At 40.3% G+C, this 19014-nt stretch overlaps 1 protein-coding gene across 7 annotated transcripts in view; it reads left to right on the top strand.

The window, feature by feature from the left end:
• The window catches only part of TRAK1 (trafficking kinesin protein 1), a 172137-nt gene that overhangs the window by 105162 nt on the left and 47961 nt on the right, over positions 1-19014 (top strand). For all 7 annotated transcript variants that reach the window (XM_040353124.1, XM_040353128.1, XM_040353126.1 and 4 more), the window contains 7 exons: positions 2830-2908; positions 5404-5534; positions 5716-5790; positions 8386-8523; positions 10588-10664; positions 12461-12706; positions 13218-13534. In XM_040353124.1, coding sequence (XP_040209058.1) covers positions 2830-2908; positions 5404-5534; positions 5716-5790; positions 8386-8523; positions 10588-10664; positions 12461-12706; positions 13218-13534 — 1063 coding nt within the window. The remainder of the gene's footprint in view (positions 1-2829; positions 2909-5403; positions 5535-5715; positions 5791-8385; positions 8524-10587; positions 10665-12460; positions 12707-13217; positions 13535-19014) is intronic.

Below are 19014 nucleotides of genomic sequence, written 5' to 3'. Positions count from 1 at the left end.
GCACAGGGATGGTGGGAACTCCTCATAATGGGGCACAGCGGGGGGTACAGACCCGGGAACTCAGCACAGGGATGGTGGGAACCCCTCATAATGGGGCACAGCGGGTGTACAGACCCAGGAACTCAGCAGAGGGATGGTGGAAACCCCTCATAATGGGGCACAGCAGGTGTACAGACCCGGGAACTCAGTGCAGGGATGGCTGGGAACCCCTCATAATGGGCACAGCGGGGGTACAGACCCGGGAAGTCAGTGCAGGGATGGTGGGAACCTCTCATGAAGGGTTCCCACCATCCCTGTTCTGTGCTGACTTCCTGTGCCTGTACTCCTGCTGTGCCCATTATGAGCGTACGAATCCGAATTGAGTTTCGGGCACAAAATACGAAATAACGGCTAATGCGAAACGGAACTAAACAAAATGAATTTATTGACAGTGCACATGTCTGGTATATGTATACACACCACATATATAACAAGAGATATATATCATCTTGTTATGTAGATATATCTGCACAGGAACAAATGATTTCTTATATTCACTGGTTCCTGGAAGGAGAAGGGGAGGGGAGGGGAGGAGAGGTTTGCGTTGCATAGATATGGGGCGGTAACTTCCTCTGGCACTCCCATTGCTATTGAAACCTGATCTGAAACCATTACACTGCTTGTACAGCACTGAGCATGTGCGAGGCTGAAATCCAGGAAGTCATACAGTCTGGCTTCATGATGCCCACACTTAAGATGGCCCCAGTCAATTTCTGTTTTATAAAGTGTCTAAATGCTGTAAAAACCTAACAAAACGGACCTTAGTTTACAGACTAACTGTAGTAGAATACATTAAGTTTGTGTATTACAGGGGTTTTCATATTTAAAAAGTTTATATTTTTAATATTGTGGCCGGAACTCCGCTTTAAGATAACTATGCTTAATATTAAATATATCGGACTAATCCCATATGGAGTGACCAGAGAGCACTCACCTATTTAGGATGTCTCAATTCTTGGTAATGGGGTCGCACATCAAAACTCCAATAGACTCAAAGAGAGCCCAAACTTCAAAGAATATACATATGAGACATCACACAGGGTTTCCAATTATAGAACAAGTCCAGCAGAATACCTAAATAGGAGAGTATGTTCATAAGGTGATTTGACACATGATTAATATATAGAAACTCCATATACGCCATACAAACAATGATAACACATACCGATCAATCCATTCTACAGAGTATCTCCACCGCCATGTAAGCTACCACAGGGAAAGTTTGTGAAGACTGGTTCCCATTATATACAATCGGATACACCTGATTCCTATCTGAATGACCGTCGTCATAGTGGGCCTAGGCCATACTAAATGACCTCAACGGATACGATCCCAGTAGTAGTAGTACAGGAACCTTTTCTAAAGTCGGAGCAACTTCAGTAGTGCTAATTAAGACAGTTCTCATTGAATTTGACATGTCATGCAACTTGGGGTCTCACAAGTCAGATCCCAAGGTGTTACGAGCCTAAAACATCTTCAACATTTACAAACAAGTCCAGCTAAAGGTGGCTATCTACCACTGTCTATATCATGACTTGAATATATTTAAAACTTCACAGGCAAATTTTGTAGCCTTTCAAACCTGGCAGTTTATAATCTGTATCACAGTTATTGGGGTTATTATGTCATCATGTGAGCAATGAATGCTATTGGTAATGGCTTCTTTTCAAGCAGTCCTAAAAAAAAAAAAAAAATAACTTTTAACCACTTAACCCCCTCCCATATTGCTGGTCAAAGACCAGAGCACTTTTTGCGATTCAGCACTGCGTCGCTTTAACTGACAATTACGCGGTCGTGCGACGTGGCTCCCAAACAAAATTGGCCTAATTTTTTCCTCACAAATAGAGCTTTCTTTTGGTGGTATTTGATCACCTCTGCGGTTTTTAGTTTTTACGCTATAAACAAAAAAAGAGCGACAGTTTTGAAAAAAATGAATATTTTTTACTTTTTACCATAATAAATATCCCCCAAAAATATCTAAAAAAACATTTTTTTTCCTCAGTTTAGGCCGATACGTATTCTTCTACATATTTTTCGTAAAAAAAATCGCAATAAGCGTTTATTGATTGGTTAGCGCAAAAGTTATAGAGTTTACAAAATAGGGAGTAGTTTTATGGCATTTTTATTATTATTTTTTTTACTAGTATTGGCGGCGATCAGCGTTTTTTTTTTCAGTACTGCGACATTATGGCGGACACTTTTGACACATTTTTGGGACCATTGGCATTTTTATAGCGATCAGTGCTATAAAAATGCATTGGATTACTATAAAAATGCCACTGGCAGGGAAGGGGTTAACACTAGGGGCAGGGAAGGGGTTAAGTATGTTCCCTGGGTGTGTTCTAACTGTAGGGGGGGTGGTCTCACTAGGGGAAATGACTGATCGCTGTTCATACATTGTATGAACAGATGGTCAGGCATTTCTCCCCCTGACAGGACCGGGAGCTGTGTGTTTACAAACACAGCTCCCGGACCCCACTCTGTAACGAGCAATCGCGGGTGCCTGGCGGCGATCGCGTCCGCCGGGCACCCGCACGGGAGTGAGGGACGAGCGGGGGCGCACGCGCCCCTAGTGGCCGTTATTGTACGGGCTCTTGCGCAGGGGAGCCGACCTGCCGCCGTAGAACTGTGGCGGCAGGTCGGCAAGTAGTTAACATGCAGCTTACAAACATGCCAGACTACTGGAAATCTCTAAAGAATTTGTATTTTAGGCTGGCCCCATTTTTTAGATGCCAATAGACTGGATACTTTGTGATGTCTGCTCTGTCTAATATATTGTCATATTTTCAGGCATGTCACCTCCAAACGGAGACCATCACATATGAAGAGAAAGAGCAGCAGCTTGTAAATGACTGCGTAAAAGAGCTAAGTAAGTCACCCTTCAAATTTCAAATAATGTGTATGCTGTATATGCTTAATAGTTAGTCTGAATTTGCTAGATGTGTTGACTTCAAGTTACAAAACTGAGTAAGGTTTGTATATCTACCAACAATTGCAACTTGATGGGAGTAACAAGGTAGGTCTGAGGATAAAATGATTTTATATTTACGGCCTTGTTGATATGATCTGGTACTTGGAATATTCTCCTGCTCTTGCCATCTTTGCAATTACATGGAAACTACCATGAGTTCACTGGGAAATCCTTCTACCACCAGATGCACCGGATTACAAGTAGATGAGCTGCCAAACAAAGCTTTTTATTTTTTCCCCTCTTTAATTCACATGTGGATCTATCCATTCTAGACATTAAACTTTTGGTTTCAATACTGATGCTATGTTTTGGTTTACCAATAAGCATTTAATATAGAGTGCACCTATTCACACAGCACACAGGGGAGACATAGCAGAAATCGCTTGCATTCATGCTGTCTCATTGCTCTATCTCATTCAGTTATGTGTAGATTTTATCTGAGCTTATTAAATAGGTATTTTTTTTTCCAGCAAAGCACATAGGGATAAGTTTGAAATCATGCTTATTGGAGCCCAAGGAATGAAAATACAATAAGTTAATCTGTAATTTTACAAACCCCCAAAAATGTAACTTTTGAGAATTGGGGCTCATGCACACAGGACATTTTTACAGCTGCTGTTAGGGGCGTCTGGTGTTTTTTTTTTTTTTAACTGTTTCCAAATGCTCCTCCATGTTAGCCTATGTGTCCATGCACACATAAACTGTCGGAGGCTTTTGGATAGCCTGTGCGTTCAGGAGCAGAGGCTAAAAGCTGCTAAACGCAGCCTAATGCTATTAAGATGCGTCAAGCATTTTTTTTTTTTTTTTTGCACATGTCAAAATCAGTGGTTCCCTATGAGAGCCCATTGATTTGAATAGAAGTTACACCAGAAGTCAGATCATGATGTTCCGACTTGCAGTGCGACTTGTGCGCTGAGGATCTTAAAGAGGAAGCCCACACCAAAATGAGAAGAAAAAAAAAAACCTGCGTGGGGTCCTTCAGTCTGGTATGGATTTTAAGGGAAACCCCCATGCCAAGAAATGGCGTGGGGCCCCCAAATCCATACCAGAACCTTATCTGAGCATGCAGCCCAGCAAGTCAGGAAGGGGGGGGACGAGCGAGCGCCCCACCCCTTCCTGGACCATACCAGGCTACATGCCTTCAACATTGTGGATTTGGGTGCTTTGGGGCAGGGGAGGACAAGGGCCTCTTCCCAACAACCCTGGCCATTGGTTGTCAGAGGTCTGTTGAGAGCATGTGGCTCGGTATGGTCCGGGGGGGGGCTCACTCACCCCCCCCCCCTAATTTCCTGACCTGCCAGGCTGAATGCTCAGATAAGGGTCTGGTTTGCATCTTGGGGGGGGACAGCACACAGTTTTTTTTTTTTTTTTCATTTTGGCGTGAGGTTCCTCTTCAAAATTCTCTGTGCACAAGTCACACTGCAAGTCGGATCATCATGATTCGACTTTTGGTGCGACTTCTATTCAAATCAATGGCCTCTCATAGGGAACCATTTATTTTAAATAGAGGTAGAGAAACGCTACTAAAAGCTAGCGCGGCTAAACGCGCGTTAACGCGAATACAAAAAGCTACTAAAAGCACGTTTTTACAGCTGCTTTTTCTGGCGTTGGAAGTGGCTTTGCAGCTTGTTTTTTTTCTAACGCTCTGTGTGCATGAGTCCTAATAATAAATAATAGCTTATGAAAGACCACTACAAATCTCCTTTGCTTCTAAGGCCCCGTACACACTCCAGCGGATCTGTTTCCGCGGATATTTATCCCCTGGGATGGATTCCAGCAGATCGAATATTTGCTGACATGCCAAACAAATCCATCTGCTGGAATCCATCCCAACGGATGGATCCGCTGGTCTGTATAGACTCACCGGATCCATCCGTCCGAAGGGATCCCCCGCATGCGTCGTAATGATTAGACGCATGCGTGGAATTCCTTATATGACAGCGTCGCCGCGTCATAATCACGGCGCGACACGTCATCGCCAGAGGATTTCGGCGCGGATTTCAATGCGATGGTGTGTACACTCCATCGCATGAAAATCCGCCGAAATCCTCGAGAGGATTTATCCACGGAAACGGTCCGCTGGACCGTATTCGCGGATAAATTCTCTCGTGTGTATGGGGCCTTAGACTTCACATCATACAATATGTACCTAATACATAATGTACTGAAACCCCTGGCTAGGTGTCATTCCAGAGATGATATTAGGAGGAACTGCTTGCTGCCCATCATGTGATTTTCAACAGATTAGTAAAAAGTCATTATTACTGCTGTATAACTGAATTTATTAGCATTAGAGGACTTCATGACAATCAAGCTAGAGAGTTTGACTTCAAATAATACAAGCAATCTCTGGAATGTAATTCATCTTACAGTTACATAATACTGAATTTTAGGGGATGCAAGTAACCAGATTGCAAACATATCCGAGGAATTGGCAAAGAAGACGGAAGATGCAGCACGACAACAAGAAGAGATCACTCATCTCTTGTCACAGATCGTTGACATTCAGAAAAAAGCAAAAGCAGTAAGTGTAATACTGGTGACTGGTCCTTGACCCTCTACTACACCTATTATTGGGCACGGTTTTCATGGTATATTTCATTTTTAGGAGCATATGAATTAAGCTTAATATTTTTTACTGTGTATTCATTTTAAAATCCTGCAGTGTTTTCGCGAGCGTATTATGTTTGTCTGCTTGCTTGCAGTATGCAGTGGAAAATGAGGAACTGGTACAACACTTGGGAGCTGCTAAAGATGCTCAGCGGCAACTTACAGCAGAGGTACAGTTGTTATAGTGTTCAAAAAAAAACTGTCATACTAGGAAGATGCAGAAATATGAATATTTTTCACCTATTTATTGCATTTGTACCGACTTGTGTGTGGAGGATTTAGATTTACTTTTTTGTTGTTGTTGTTGTTGTTGTTTTTGCCATGTTTATGCTGGATTTTCTGGGACAGCTGCTACCTGCTAACTACCTGACTTGACTCGCTGCACATTGAGAAGGTGGGAGACAGTGTGCAAGGTCAGACAATTGGCAGGCCAGCAATTTTCCAATAGTCTAAATTGCTTCAGACTGGGTACACTCAACTTGTATTGGGTTAGGTGTGTGCTGATGCATTGTAAACCTACTTGAGAAAAAGGACGAGGTACTCACTGGTTCAGTAACATTTGTGTTAGCCACATCCCTTATTAGCATATAACAAAAATATTTATGTCTGTTTGTTATTTGTAAACCTACTTGAGTTGATCCTCATCAAAATGAGTTGTCGGTTAATGCTCTGCGTTTTATGTACACTTTGCTTTTGATTCACAACAGCTAAAATATTTTATTTGTATTTCCATAATGCACCTTGCAGTGATCTGCGATGTGTTGCCTTAAAGCGGAGTTCCACCCTAAAAATGGACTCTCTATTAACAGCTTGCCTTTTTTTACTCGATTCTATCTGGCTGTTACTAGGCAGAGTTCGTAATCTGCCTAGTTCCTGGTTCTAGGTGGTTCAACTTCCTGTCCTAAGACCCCATTGCCTACTGGGAACTGATGACACTCATTTCCCAGGAGTCTCTGGGCATTACTGTGCCTAAAAATCGCTCCCAGCATGTATCTCTCCCTGAAAACCAGGAAGAAAAAGGAACTGGGCTTCACATGCCCACACATATGATGGCTATGGCCTCAACATGAGCTGGAGAATATAAGGCAAAGTGTTTGCAATGATTTCTGGAATGATTGGGGAGCTATTAATATGTTTTAAGGACTATTTAATGTGATTAATTTTAGCTTTAAAAAAAAAAAAAAAATTATGCCCGGAACCCCGCTTTAAATGCAGCATGTTCTATTCTCACCCACAGCACACCAATGCAGAGCAATTGGACCAATTTGAAAACCGTGGATTTCAGTTTGTTATTGCAGCTTGCATTGAGCAACACAGCCCAGCACATTGTGGGAATGTTTTCATAGTAACCATGGCCTGACTATAGACTTTGTGGTTATTAGATGCTGATGTTTACTGTCGTACAGATACCCTTACATATACTTCATATCTTATCTTTTATCTACATATTTTTGTTGTAGATTGCTGATTTTGACTTAGTAATATAATACTTAAAGGTTAAAGCGGGAGTTCACCCATTTCTAAAAAAATTTTTTTTCTTCCCCTAGATTCCTGCTCGTTCGGTCTAGGGGAATCGGCTATTTGTATTAAAATAGGTGCAGTACTTACCCGTTTTCGAGCTGCATCTTCTTCCGTCGCTTCCGGGTATGGGTCTTCGGGAGCGGGCGTTCCTTCTTGATTGACAGTCTTCCGAGAGGCTTCCGACGGTCGCATCCATCGCGTCACTCGTAGCCGAAAGAAGCCGAACGTCGGTGCGGCTCTATACTGCGCCTGCGCACCGACGTTCGGCTTCTTTCGGAAAATCGTGACGCGATGGATGCGACCGTCGGAAGCCTCTCGGAAACCTGTCAATCAAGAAGGAACGCCCATTCCCGAAGCCCATACCCGGAAGCGACGGAGAGGATGCGTCTCGTAAACGGGTAAGTACTGCACCTATTTTTAAATAAATAGCCGATTCCCCTAGTAATAACGAGCAGGAATCTAAGGGGGAAAAGTGCCCTCTAAGGGTGAACCCCCGCTTTAAGTTCACCTTTTGTAACATGTTACATATCACATATTCCAGGTGTAACATGTTACTGCAGAACCAGCACCTGCCCCCCATCCTCCTTTGTAAAAGCGAGCGGGGGATCTTCCTCTCCCTCTTGCTGTCACAATTTTTTTTAAAACCTGGCCATAGAGGGCTCCACCACCGCAGCCACGTCATTCATTCATAAAGTTCTGTGAATGGCAAACTACAAGTACTGACAGCCTTTGCAGAAGTAATGTGTAACATGCTCCAGGTCTGCCCCCCCCCCCCCCATGACAGCAGGCAGGGGATCATCTCCCGTCTGCTGTTGTAGTAGACAGCTTGTAGTTCTCAGTGAACTTCAAGGGCATTGATGAGCGCTCCTGTAGTTTATTGACACTTCCCCCAGCTTTGAAACTGTCTGCCCATATGGAGGTACAGACAGGCAGGAGCCTGATATTGTGCCTGTGATCTACTGATCATGGATGCAATGCTCTGCATCCTTTTTAAAAATAAATAAAATAAATGCACATATTTTTGCTGGAAAAAAAAGTTTTATTTTTAACTTTTAAAGGTGAATGTATCCTTTTAAAATGAAAGATGATCACCAATGCCAAGCACTGATATTTGTATACAGATCACCAGACTTCTAATAGAGCAATGATTTATCTACATATTTTCACTCACAGTTGATTGTAACCAAATTAATATCAGCATTTTTTAGCAAATTAACTCTTGTTCTTTATTCCATTGTCTACAGCTGCGGGAGCTGGAGGACAAGTATGCAGAGTGCATGGAAATGCTTCATGAGGCACAGGAGGAGCTGAAAAACCTTAGAAATAAAACCATGCCAAATGTAATTTCTCGACGTTATCATAACATAGGTGTATTTCCTATGGTAAGATCTCTATTTTTTTTTTTTTTTTTTTTTAATGAGTACAGTAAACGTATTTGTTTAATGATTTATAAGTTGTGCCTATTATATAGGAATTCATTTGACATGATTGTTCTCTTGCACTTTTCTCTGAATGCCTTGTTAAATGCCTGGTGACTACAGTGGGGTGTTTCCCTGTCTGATATCCCTGCTTTGTTCTCCCAGTATGGGCTTTGACCTTATATCATTTTCTTGTATGAAGTACTGACTTTAACGATTTAGCTTTTAAGTACGTGTACATGTAAGTATGTGTTGTAGTGAATCTGATAAGGCCTAAAACATTTATAGGGTAACAACAAGTGCAGGCATCTTGTGCGGCCTGTAAGTGTCTGTGTTCATCAAATCGAACCCTGTGTCCCCCGGTAGAGGTTCTGAGATTTGACAGCTAAATGACAGGACCTGACTTGTTCTTAAAAGAGAAGTTGGATTTTGGTCCCCAAACCAAAAAAAACAAAAAGGAGGGGTTTGCGGGCAAGTTGGACTATCGCGGTACGGTAGACAATTATAATAATGTACGAGTAAAAGTAATTATACATTTTATTGGCACAGAAAGAAACAATAAGTACAAAAAAAAAATGCAATATAAATGGTTACAATCCAGATGTATCACCCCAGTAGTCAACCCATGAGGGGGGAGGTCACACTGGGGATGTCCTCCTCCCTCAGGGGTTGACTACTGGGGTGATACATCTGGATTGTCACCATTTTTAATTGCATTTTTGTTTGTACTTATTGTTTCCTTCTGTGTCAATAAAATGTATAATTACTTTTACTCATACTTTCTTATAATTGTCTACCGTACCGCGATAGTCCAACTTGCCCGCAAACCCCTCCTTTTTGTTTTTTTGGTTTGGGAACCAAAATCCAACTTTTATTCAATTTGATCTCTGGATGAAGGTACTTTTATTTATCAATACACACATATATATTTTAGAGGCTAATTTATTTTATTATTCTTAAACGAGAAGTGCAGGTTTAAAAACAGACAGACATACAGACTCCCCTAAGTGGCTGCAGTATCGGTCCGATGCTGCAGCTGTCCCCCACAACCTCTACGTCGAGTACTTGACCGATCAAAGACCACTCAATTCTCAGGTCCGGCTCTGAGCAAAGAGTGGTGACTGTCAGTCACCGTTCTGTGCTATGCCTCTCCAGCACTCACTGTAGGGAGTGGGAACGGCTAGTTTCAGCCTTTTAGCAGCATGCTGAGAGGCTGACTTAGCTGCTGGACAGGCATCTGGGTGGATCCTGATGTTCTTGTCAGACTCCCTGCAGAGCTTGGACTACATCGGTGATGTCAGCTGATGCCAATTTTAGCCCGCTGTCTGCTGAATCTGGGTAACAGGAGTGCATAACTATGTGTATTACTGTGAACCACAGGAGACATACGGCCAAATAAACTTTGGCCATACTTCTCCTTTAACTTAGACAAGAGCTAGGATCCTAGGGGCTCCATGTGGGAAAGAAATAATAGCAATATACTCCCTCTGAAAATACATTCTACTTATACTGCATGTTGTACTTTGTTATATTTTGACTGTCACAAACTGATTTATTTGGCTTTGTGTGATCTCACTATCTGCAAATGAATGGAAAGTTTTTTTTATAATAACAAAGATTTTTATATAGAACTGGCATGACCCTACCATATTGACTGACCTCATTGTTCTCTCTTACTCAACACCATACTATGATAAATCATTGCTATCACACTCAGTCAGTAGCCACCCGTTGTGATGTAATGCACAATGAATGTAAAAATACACAGTAATTGTATCTAGGATCACATTGGGAGTGTGTGAGATTATATAAGCATTACCTATTTTTTTACTTGCATTGTTTGTTTTTGTATGGAAGTGTTGGCTATAAGCCTTAATGACTAGTTTAGTATTGTTTATTATCTTGTAGCCAGTGTTTGCCCTTGTATCTCTGTGGTTATCATCATACAGTCAGCAGCAGGTATTATGCATAATGTGTTGGTCACGGTAACCAATACACTTCTAATGACTCATTCTCGTTATATTTCAGGACTCCTTAGCAGCTGAGATAGAGGGATCGATGAGGAAAGAGCTTCAGATAGATGAGCCCGACTCCTCGGAAATGAAGTAGGACACATTTTCCATTGCTGATAGCTAAAATAACTATCAGTATTACTCAGAAACAATGCATATTTAAAAAATCAGGAATTGATTAGCTATGAGCATTGCATTATATTGTCCAACGCCCAACCAAAGTCCATTTTCTACCTAATACCTTGGGTGTATGCAGAAGGCAAGCACTTTTTACCATGTTCACATTTTTCTGTTTGGCAGTGCAGCAGATTGGTTTAGATTATCATGTGTGTACGACCCAAACATTGGTTCCGTTGTGAAAATATTGCTGTGATTAATAAATTGTTTTTTTTATCCATAAACAAATGCATTGGTTTGGGCAGTATTTTCCAATTGCTGCCTAATTCAATGAATGGAGCACACAGACTGGATGAGGTGGAGATTCTGATGTCACTACCCCACCTCTCCACCTGGTATATGACATATATATATATATATATATATATATATATATATATATATATATATACATAATTAGTTACATTTTTCAACTAATGTAAAAGCTTAAATTAATACTTTACCAAAATACTTGGTTTACAGGATTACCCTTTGTGTGGGGGATTTGCCACTGTGTGGGAGAAAACATTTTTTTAGGACTGCAGTTCCAGTGAATGAAAGCCATTTTCAGATTGGATGAGATTGAAATGGTGATGTTACCACCCCCCTCTCCACCCCGTCCAATCAGAAAATGCTTTGCATTCATTGGAGAAATGTAAGGTGTTCTGTGAATGGTGCCCATGCTGTGCACGCAACCCCCTGTGGTTACTATGTAGCAGGGCAGCATGGGACCTGAAAGACAGCCGTGATCACTATAGCAGCAGCAGCAACTACTACAGTGACTTCCACAGATATGGAATATGCATGTGGCAAACCCAAATGAGACCGAGGCTTTTGGAGGGTACTGCAGGGACATGTTAACCGTCAAGGAAGCTATGATGGTCTCTGCCAACCTAAAACTAAGTGAGAAGATGGATGTGAAAAGAAAACTGGTCAATAAGATTTGAACAGCCCTGGGTCTCATGAGACCTGAAAGACAGCAGAGATCACTGTAGTAGCAGCAACTACTACAGTGACTTCCAGCTTCCATAAGGATCCCACAGGTATCAACATCCTTACATTCAAACTGAACCAATGTAACTATGCAATAAAATTCATACCCAAGTTCAGCCTTAAAAGCATGCAATGGTGCATTGCATAACGTGTATGTATACTCCTGCACAAAGTACTGTATAGTTACTTTGTTTACCTGACATTAGCTAACTCTCCATCCTTTGCCTTGGATTTATACTTACTGAAGAAAGGGATGGTCCCATAGATCTCTGTAGGAGCTACTGCTCATGTTCTGACAGCAGAAATAATCTCCAGTCCTGTAGAAATTAAACATTACAGTTGGCCCTGGTTGCAAGAACTCTTAAGTATGCAGCTTAGACAGCGGATTTGGGTTAAAGTCGGGATAAATGGTAAGTAAATACTTTGTTCAAAAGTATCCTTACTTTTTAAGGCTTTATTCTATTGCATTTACATTAGTTGAAAAATGTAATTCCTATAGTCACCGTATATCATTATATAAAGCATTGTGTAGAACAATGTTGATGTTCAAAGTACAGCAGTACATAGAAACCAATCACATTTGATATTACTGATTTTCGATAATTAAAAGGAGATGTTTTTTATGGTATGGATAATTGCACTTAGCATATTGTCTTTCTGAATAAACCAGAGTGCAGACAATGATTGTGATCATGAATAATATGAATGACTGACATGAGACCCATCCTTCTCTCTCCTAGTGGCAATCATCAGAAGCGCGTGTTTGAGACGGTGAAGAACGTGAACCAGGTAGTAAAGCAGAAATCTCTGGCACCTTCTCCAATGAACATCCCAGGCTCTAACCAGTCATCTTCTATGAACTCTCTAATGTCAAGCTGTGTCAGCACACCACGCTCCAGCCTTTATGGAGGGGATATCTCTAACATAGTTATTGATAACAAAACTAATAGCATTATCCTGGAAACGGCGGAGTCAACTGACAACAGGTTAGTTGAGTGCATGCAAATACTGTATGCAGTGATCAGCCAAGCTCTTAAATTTTTTCCATAACACACAATGCAGGCTCAAATCACAAAAAAAGCTGTACACAAGGATAAGAATCTTTTTTTTTTTTTTTTTTTTGCTCTTGTGTTTGACAGTTTGAGATTCTTCTGAGATCATGCAGAAATATTTGACAGGTAAAATTGAACTGCAGACGATCTCCTCCTGAACGGCTTTTGATGTGCTTCAAGCTTCTTCTTCTATTTGACGGGGAGGATGTGTTATAATTTAGACATATTTTATTCAGACAATCACTTAATCTAAATATAGCTCTAAATTATTTTGAAATTATAATTATATTGCCTTACTTGAAATGCTCCTCTTACTGACGTTGTTTTACATTGATATAGTTTTGTAGATGTGCTGTGCATTGATTTTTCATTGTGTTATGTGAAGAAAAAAAATCTCTATTTTCCCAGTTTTGTGCATTGTATGTTTTTGTTTTTTTGTCTTTAGCGATGATAAAAACAAGAAGCCTGGAACGCCTGGCACTCCAGGCTCTAACGACCTGGCGACAGCTTTGCGGCGGTTGTCCCTTCGGCGAGAGAACTACATCCTAGAGCGCAAGTTCTTCGAAGATGATCAGGAGCGGAAGCTGCGTAGTCTTGCCGAGAAGGAAGAGCTCCGCAGTGGGTCTCTTACGCCTACAGAAAGCATCATGTCCCTGGGCACCCACTCTTCCAGGTTGTCAGAGTTCACTGGAATCTCAGGAATGTCCTTCAGCAGCCGCTCTTACCTGCCAGAGAAACTGCAGATCGTGAAGCCCCTAGAAGGTGACAAGGGGCCTCGGCCCTTCTATGTTTTCCTTAGTGACTCCTTGTGGTCTCTGATACATCACCAAAAAGCAGGCACTTTACATAACTCACACTCATTCTATTTTAGAGATAGCAATCCTCGCTGTTGGTTTGAGGTCTTTTAGCGTTTTTGCTATACAAAGTTCCCAACCTTTCTCAGCTTGTGAGCAACACATACAGTACTATAAAGAAAAAATAAATCATTGAGAATGTGCATATGTGTCATCCTCAGGCCATAACTACTAACCAGTAATTTCTTAACTATCTGAAATGTCATGTTTGGTTACTGTACTTAACACATTAAAAGACAAGTTCAGGACTCATAAAAATATATATATACTCAGCTAGGTGGATACAGCATCGATCCAAACCTTTACTTGTCCCCTGCCACCTCTAAGACTGAGAACTGAGCATTTAAAGACTTGTGATCAGACAGTCACCGACTCTCTCTTCTTTGTCCCTCCAGAGCTCACTGGAGTACTGGGCTGTGGAGAGGGCAAGAACGACTTGCTCAATCTCCCAACGGCTCTCTGAAAAGCTGATCCTTCTGCCGGTCCAAGCATTTGGCTGGATCTGGACTGTAAAGTTGGGATCTTTACTGAGCCTTGACCTGCTGAGTAAACAAATTGCACTCCTATGACCTACAGGATAAGTATAGCCAAAATAGCTTTGGCCATACTTCTCCTTTCTTACACTTTGTTCTGCCATATTGAATAAACAAGTATGGGAGAAGAAACAGTGTTGACAAATTAAAACTTGTGTCTGTTTTGTATTGGTCGGGAACACTTGCTCACCAGGAAATAAAATGGGGGGAAGTCTCCCCTATAATAGGGACATAATAAAACCTGACAGTTGTTCTAACCCTTCTCCACTGTCCTGAAAAAAATCCTGTTTGTGTCTCTATAAAGATTTACTTTCCAATAAGGGGGAAATCTATGTATAAGGTGTAGAACCATACAAATCATGTGGAATGTGTTTAATGCAGCAGAATTTCATATAACCTGTGAGTACCTACTGGGATACTGCCAAAAGTAACATCAAAGGTAGCAGAGAGCCACATATGGAGTAAAAGTCACTGGTTGATGACCACTGCTTTATAGGATGCAGTGTATAAATGTGTCTATAGCGGTCGGATGTTTTATTAGTTATCACAAATACCATTGTTTATAACAATATATAATGTACGCATCTTTATTAGTAAGTAAAACTGCATTCGTTTTAAAGAGTACTTTATGTACATTTTTAGTTAACTGACTTTTTAATATCCCTGTAATGCAAAATGATGAGAAAAAGGTGTACCCCTCAAATTTTGTAAATCCTTTGTGGAAATGTGCATACACACGCCCTATTTGCAAAATTGTACACTCTTTGAAATGCATACTTATAATTCCAGATGGGTTATTTATCTTTATATTGTGATTTGCTAATTTAGATCTTGAGCACGGTATTAATGTCAGTTACTTTGCCCCTGGCTTACGTCCGTCCCTTTCAAGCAACTTGGCAGACTCATTAGAAATGATTGAAAAGCACTTTGAATTTTGTACCCTTATGACAATTTCACTGTTGCTATTGCATGATATCAAATATGATTAGAAATCTATGACAGTTTAGTCATTGATTGGAGTGTTTCCCTAGATAAATGATGCTCTTTTAATTGCAAAATGCAGTCCATACACATACAAAATCTTTTACTACACTTCTATTTTAAGCTGTATTTATAAATGTCCTTCATAATTTTTTGTCATGTTTTTAAAGATTTATGAAACAGAAAAGCCCAGAAGCTTTTGTGAAATGATTTCATGGCTTCTTTTGTAAGAAAAAAATGCACTTTCAAATGTTTCAACTGAAAGCACTTTTAAGCATTTCTGTAATTTATTTACATGCTGCTGTGTGTTTACCTGCTGCCATTATTGGACATCATGTAATACCATTTGCTCTTGTATCGCTTCTGATCTTTCAATAAAATCTGTTACATTTCTTCCATCCTTACTTTGTTTTCCTCTTTTCCCATTGCACTCTTTGTTCTATTTTTTTTTTTTTTCAGTTTGCTTACCCACAATATAATAGGGGCATATGGTTCATGTGGGCAGCCGGCTTTTCCACTTTCTAAAATTTGTTATTTGTGTGCCAAAGTAGACCCCACTGTGTTCTGTATGTATTGAAAGCAGAACTCCATGCAATGTTGTAGCCTAGGTCAAGTTTTTGTGTGTTGCCATTGGGGTGTCCATCCCTTTCTATACTGGTGACACCAGAGAGAGGAGGAATAAAAATGTGGGGAAGGGTTTGAACCTCTGGCTTGGAGGACAGAAAATTAGAGTCAAACCTTATCTACAGAGCCCTAACGAGCCATAAAAACCAGACAAATATTCAAACCTTTTTTCTGCCGTTAATCTTGAATGTTATGAATTTGATATCATATATGATCCGCACGAGTCTGATCTGCTGGAAAGAATTCCAAAATGGGCACCCCAAGACGAATGTCTGAATAAACTCTGCCTTATAGATTAAAAATAGGCACCACCTTCAATATTTATTTTATGCCCCTTTATATTGTGATTTATGATTGATAAGTGTGAGCTATCTTAATCTGTATTGTGTTAAAGTCTGTGTCCTTTTTTCATATTTTATTTTATTTTTGCATTTCCCCTTTTCATTCTTTCTTTTTCCTTTACTGCCTTCACCTTGACCATGCTTCCAGGTCAGAGACAAACAATGTTCAGGGTGTGTTCTAAGTGCTTTAACCAATGGTATGTATATCTTATTAGGATTTGAAGCAGAATGTTAGGGACTTGCATGTCTTAGCTTCCCTATTATTCCTATGTTGCTAAAGGTAGTCTATATAGATGCATCGATCCCTATAATAAAATCCCTGCATATTGTAAATCAGTGATCCAGCTTATAAAAAAAGGGGCAATCTCCACATCTGGGTCTTGTAGAATTGTATCAACTGAAAGAATCAAACTCTCTTGTGAACGCACAGTTCTAATTCTATAAATGGGTAAATGTAGCTTGCTTTGCATTTGGTTTTCATTTGATATCAGTTTGGGACACTTCTGAGGTCATTGCGATCTCGTCGACCAGTTGCTCCTGACCCGCATTAGACCTCCTAAGCTACTTGAAGCAGCTTTGCCTTGCCATTGACATGTGTGGGGCAGAAAACAGTTCCGGCACAAACAAAAGCTCTTGTAAACAGGTCCTTAATTGGTTGGGAGTAGGGATTAGAAGTAAAATTTGACAAGGTTTTGCCCAAGGGAAAAATACACATTTTTGGCAACATTTCGGTAAAATTTTGTCACAGCCTTACTTTGCAGTGGAGTTGTATTGTTTAATGTTAATTTTTCAAATCTTCAATGCGCAAATCAGTTCTGCAAACATGACATTTGTATGTGGCATGTGTGTGAGCATTAGCATATCTGCTTTAATGTGTGTTGATTCCTTTTGCGCAAAACATTGTGTGTATGCTTTGGGTTGTTTACCCGTTAATTTGTAATGGTCCCTCAATGAGCGGCCATGCATAAACACACCTAGTCTTTAACACACCATGACACATACATGTAAAGAATACATGGATTGTGTCGTGTTGAGAAAAGGGTGAGTGTGGTATTTTGATGTGTAGCTGCTTGTTGTGCATCCATAGGACATGAAAGCGCCAATGCAACGCAAATGAAAGTAGCAAAAAACGTGTGTCAAAGAGTGAATAGGATCTGAAGACAAATGATTGTTGCTCACTTTTCATCGCCCTCTTTTGTGTGCTTTAGGGTATATGATCCTCGTCCTTTTCTTTGTCCCGGATGATTGTGTGAATTTTATCAGAGTTAATCTTATTTCTAAGTTTTACCTGTCATTGAAACACCACTTGGTGGCATTGGGCAACACTCTTAAGTAGTATATATATATATATATATATATATATATATATATATATATATATATATATATATATATATATATATATATATATATATATATATATATATATATATATATATATATATATATATATATATATATATATATATATATATATATATATATATATATATATATATATATATTTTTGATCAATTGAAGCGTTAACCAAAAAATACTGACTTGATTCCTCCATCCACACACTTGATGGGGGAATCCTTCTTGCTAAGGTATTGCATTCTGACAGTGGAGGGACTTCCCCACCATCAGAATACGCTTATCAGCACTGCTGGCATTAACCTGCAACGCTGATCAAACAGGGAAAATTAGGCTGATTTTTAGGGAGACGGTCAGTTCATTGACTTATGTACAACCAGCCTGCATATACCTGGTATTAAATTTGACTGGTCCCTGCTGAACCTGACAAATTTCAATCCATGTATGGGCCTGCTTTAGGCCCTTTCAAATGAGCATTCATTCTGTCAGTTTTTTCAGAAGGATCCAAACTGAAATTTAATGTATATCTTTGGGTGGGCAGACGTAAACAGATGTATGCCTATTTACCTCTGCTTACGCGTGAGTCCGTTTTATGTCTGCAGAAAAATTATGAAAAGATTTGCGTCCTTTTCCATTCATGTGGACATAAATTAATGTAAACTGAGGTTGTGTCTCTTGCGTTTACGCCCATTTTTAGGCAAGAAACATATTATTTGTTCATACTTTTGTCCACATGGCTTTAGCGTTTAGCAGTGAGCGGAGGACATGGGGCTCGGCTGTCGGCAGCCAGTCAAACTCTGAGAGTCTGACAGCTATTGGGGCTTTACAGTGCACTTAGCAGTGCGAATGAGCAGTATGTGCCAAGGGATGAATGTCTGGAATACAGACTTCTTGTGTTTCGGGTATTTGTCTTGAATTTTGACTGGTTGCTGGCAATGGGGCTGGACACAACACTTGTGCCATTCACCTGCAGTAAACGCCGGAGCCCCTTGCACCAGGACTAAATGCCTAGTGTGCATGAGAGGAGACCTAAGATTATTTCCTTCAACAGCTAAAAATCCTGGACATGGGAAAAATGGATGTACAGTGCCTTGAAAAAGTATTCATACCCCCTTGAAATTTTCCACATTTTGTCATGTTACTGCCAAAAACATAAATGTATTTTATTAGGGATTTTATGTGATAGAACTACACAAAGTGGCACGTAATTGTGAAGTGGACAATTAGGGGCCACTTTGTGTTGGTCTTTTACATAAAATCCCAATAAAATACATTTACGGTTTTGCTTGTAACATGACAAAATATGGAAAATTTCAAGGTACTGTACGTATACTGAACTGACGATGAATAGACAAATTGATGTATACTGAAGTAAAAGGATTAGTGACCAAACTGATGACGCCCGTGTGAAAGGACCTTGGTGGTTGTGAAGAAATTAGTCATCTAGTGACGTGGCAGCATTTTATCTATGACCGGGTGTCTCAGTTATGCAGACATCCAGGAAAACACTCTGGGCCAGACGGGATCTTCTACATGCAATTGCAGAGATTTTA

The sequence above is a fragment of the Rana temporaria genome, chromosome 5 (genome assembly GCF_905171775.1).
Source record: "Rana temporaria chromosome 5, aRanTem1.1, whole genome shotgun sequence".
Classification (NCBI taxonomy): domain Eukaryota; kingdom Metazoa; phylum Chordata; class Amphibia; order Anura; family Ranidae; genus Rana; species Rana temporaria.
This window is presented reverse-complemented; position numbering and strand designations above follow the sequence as displayed.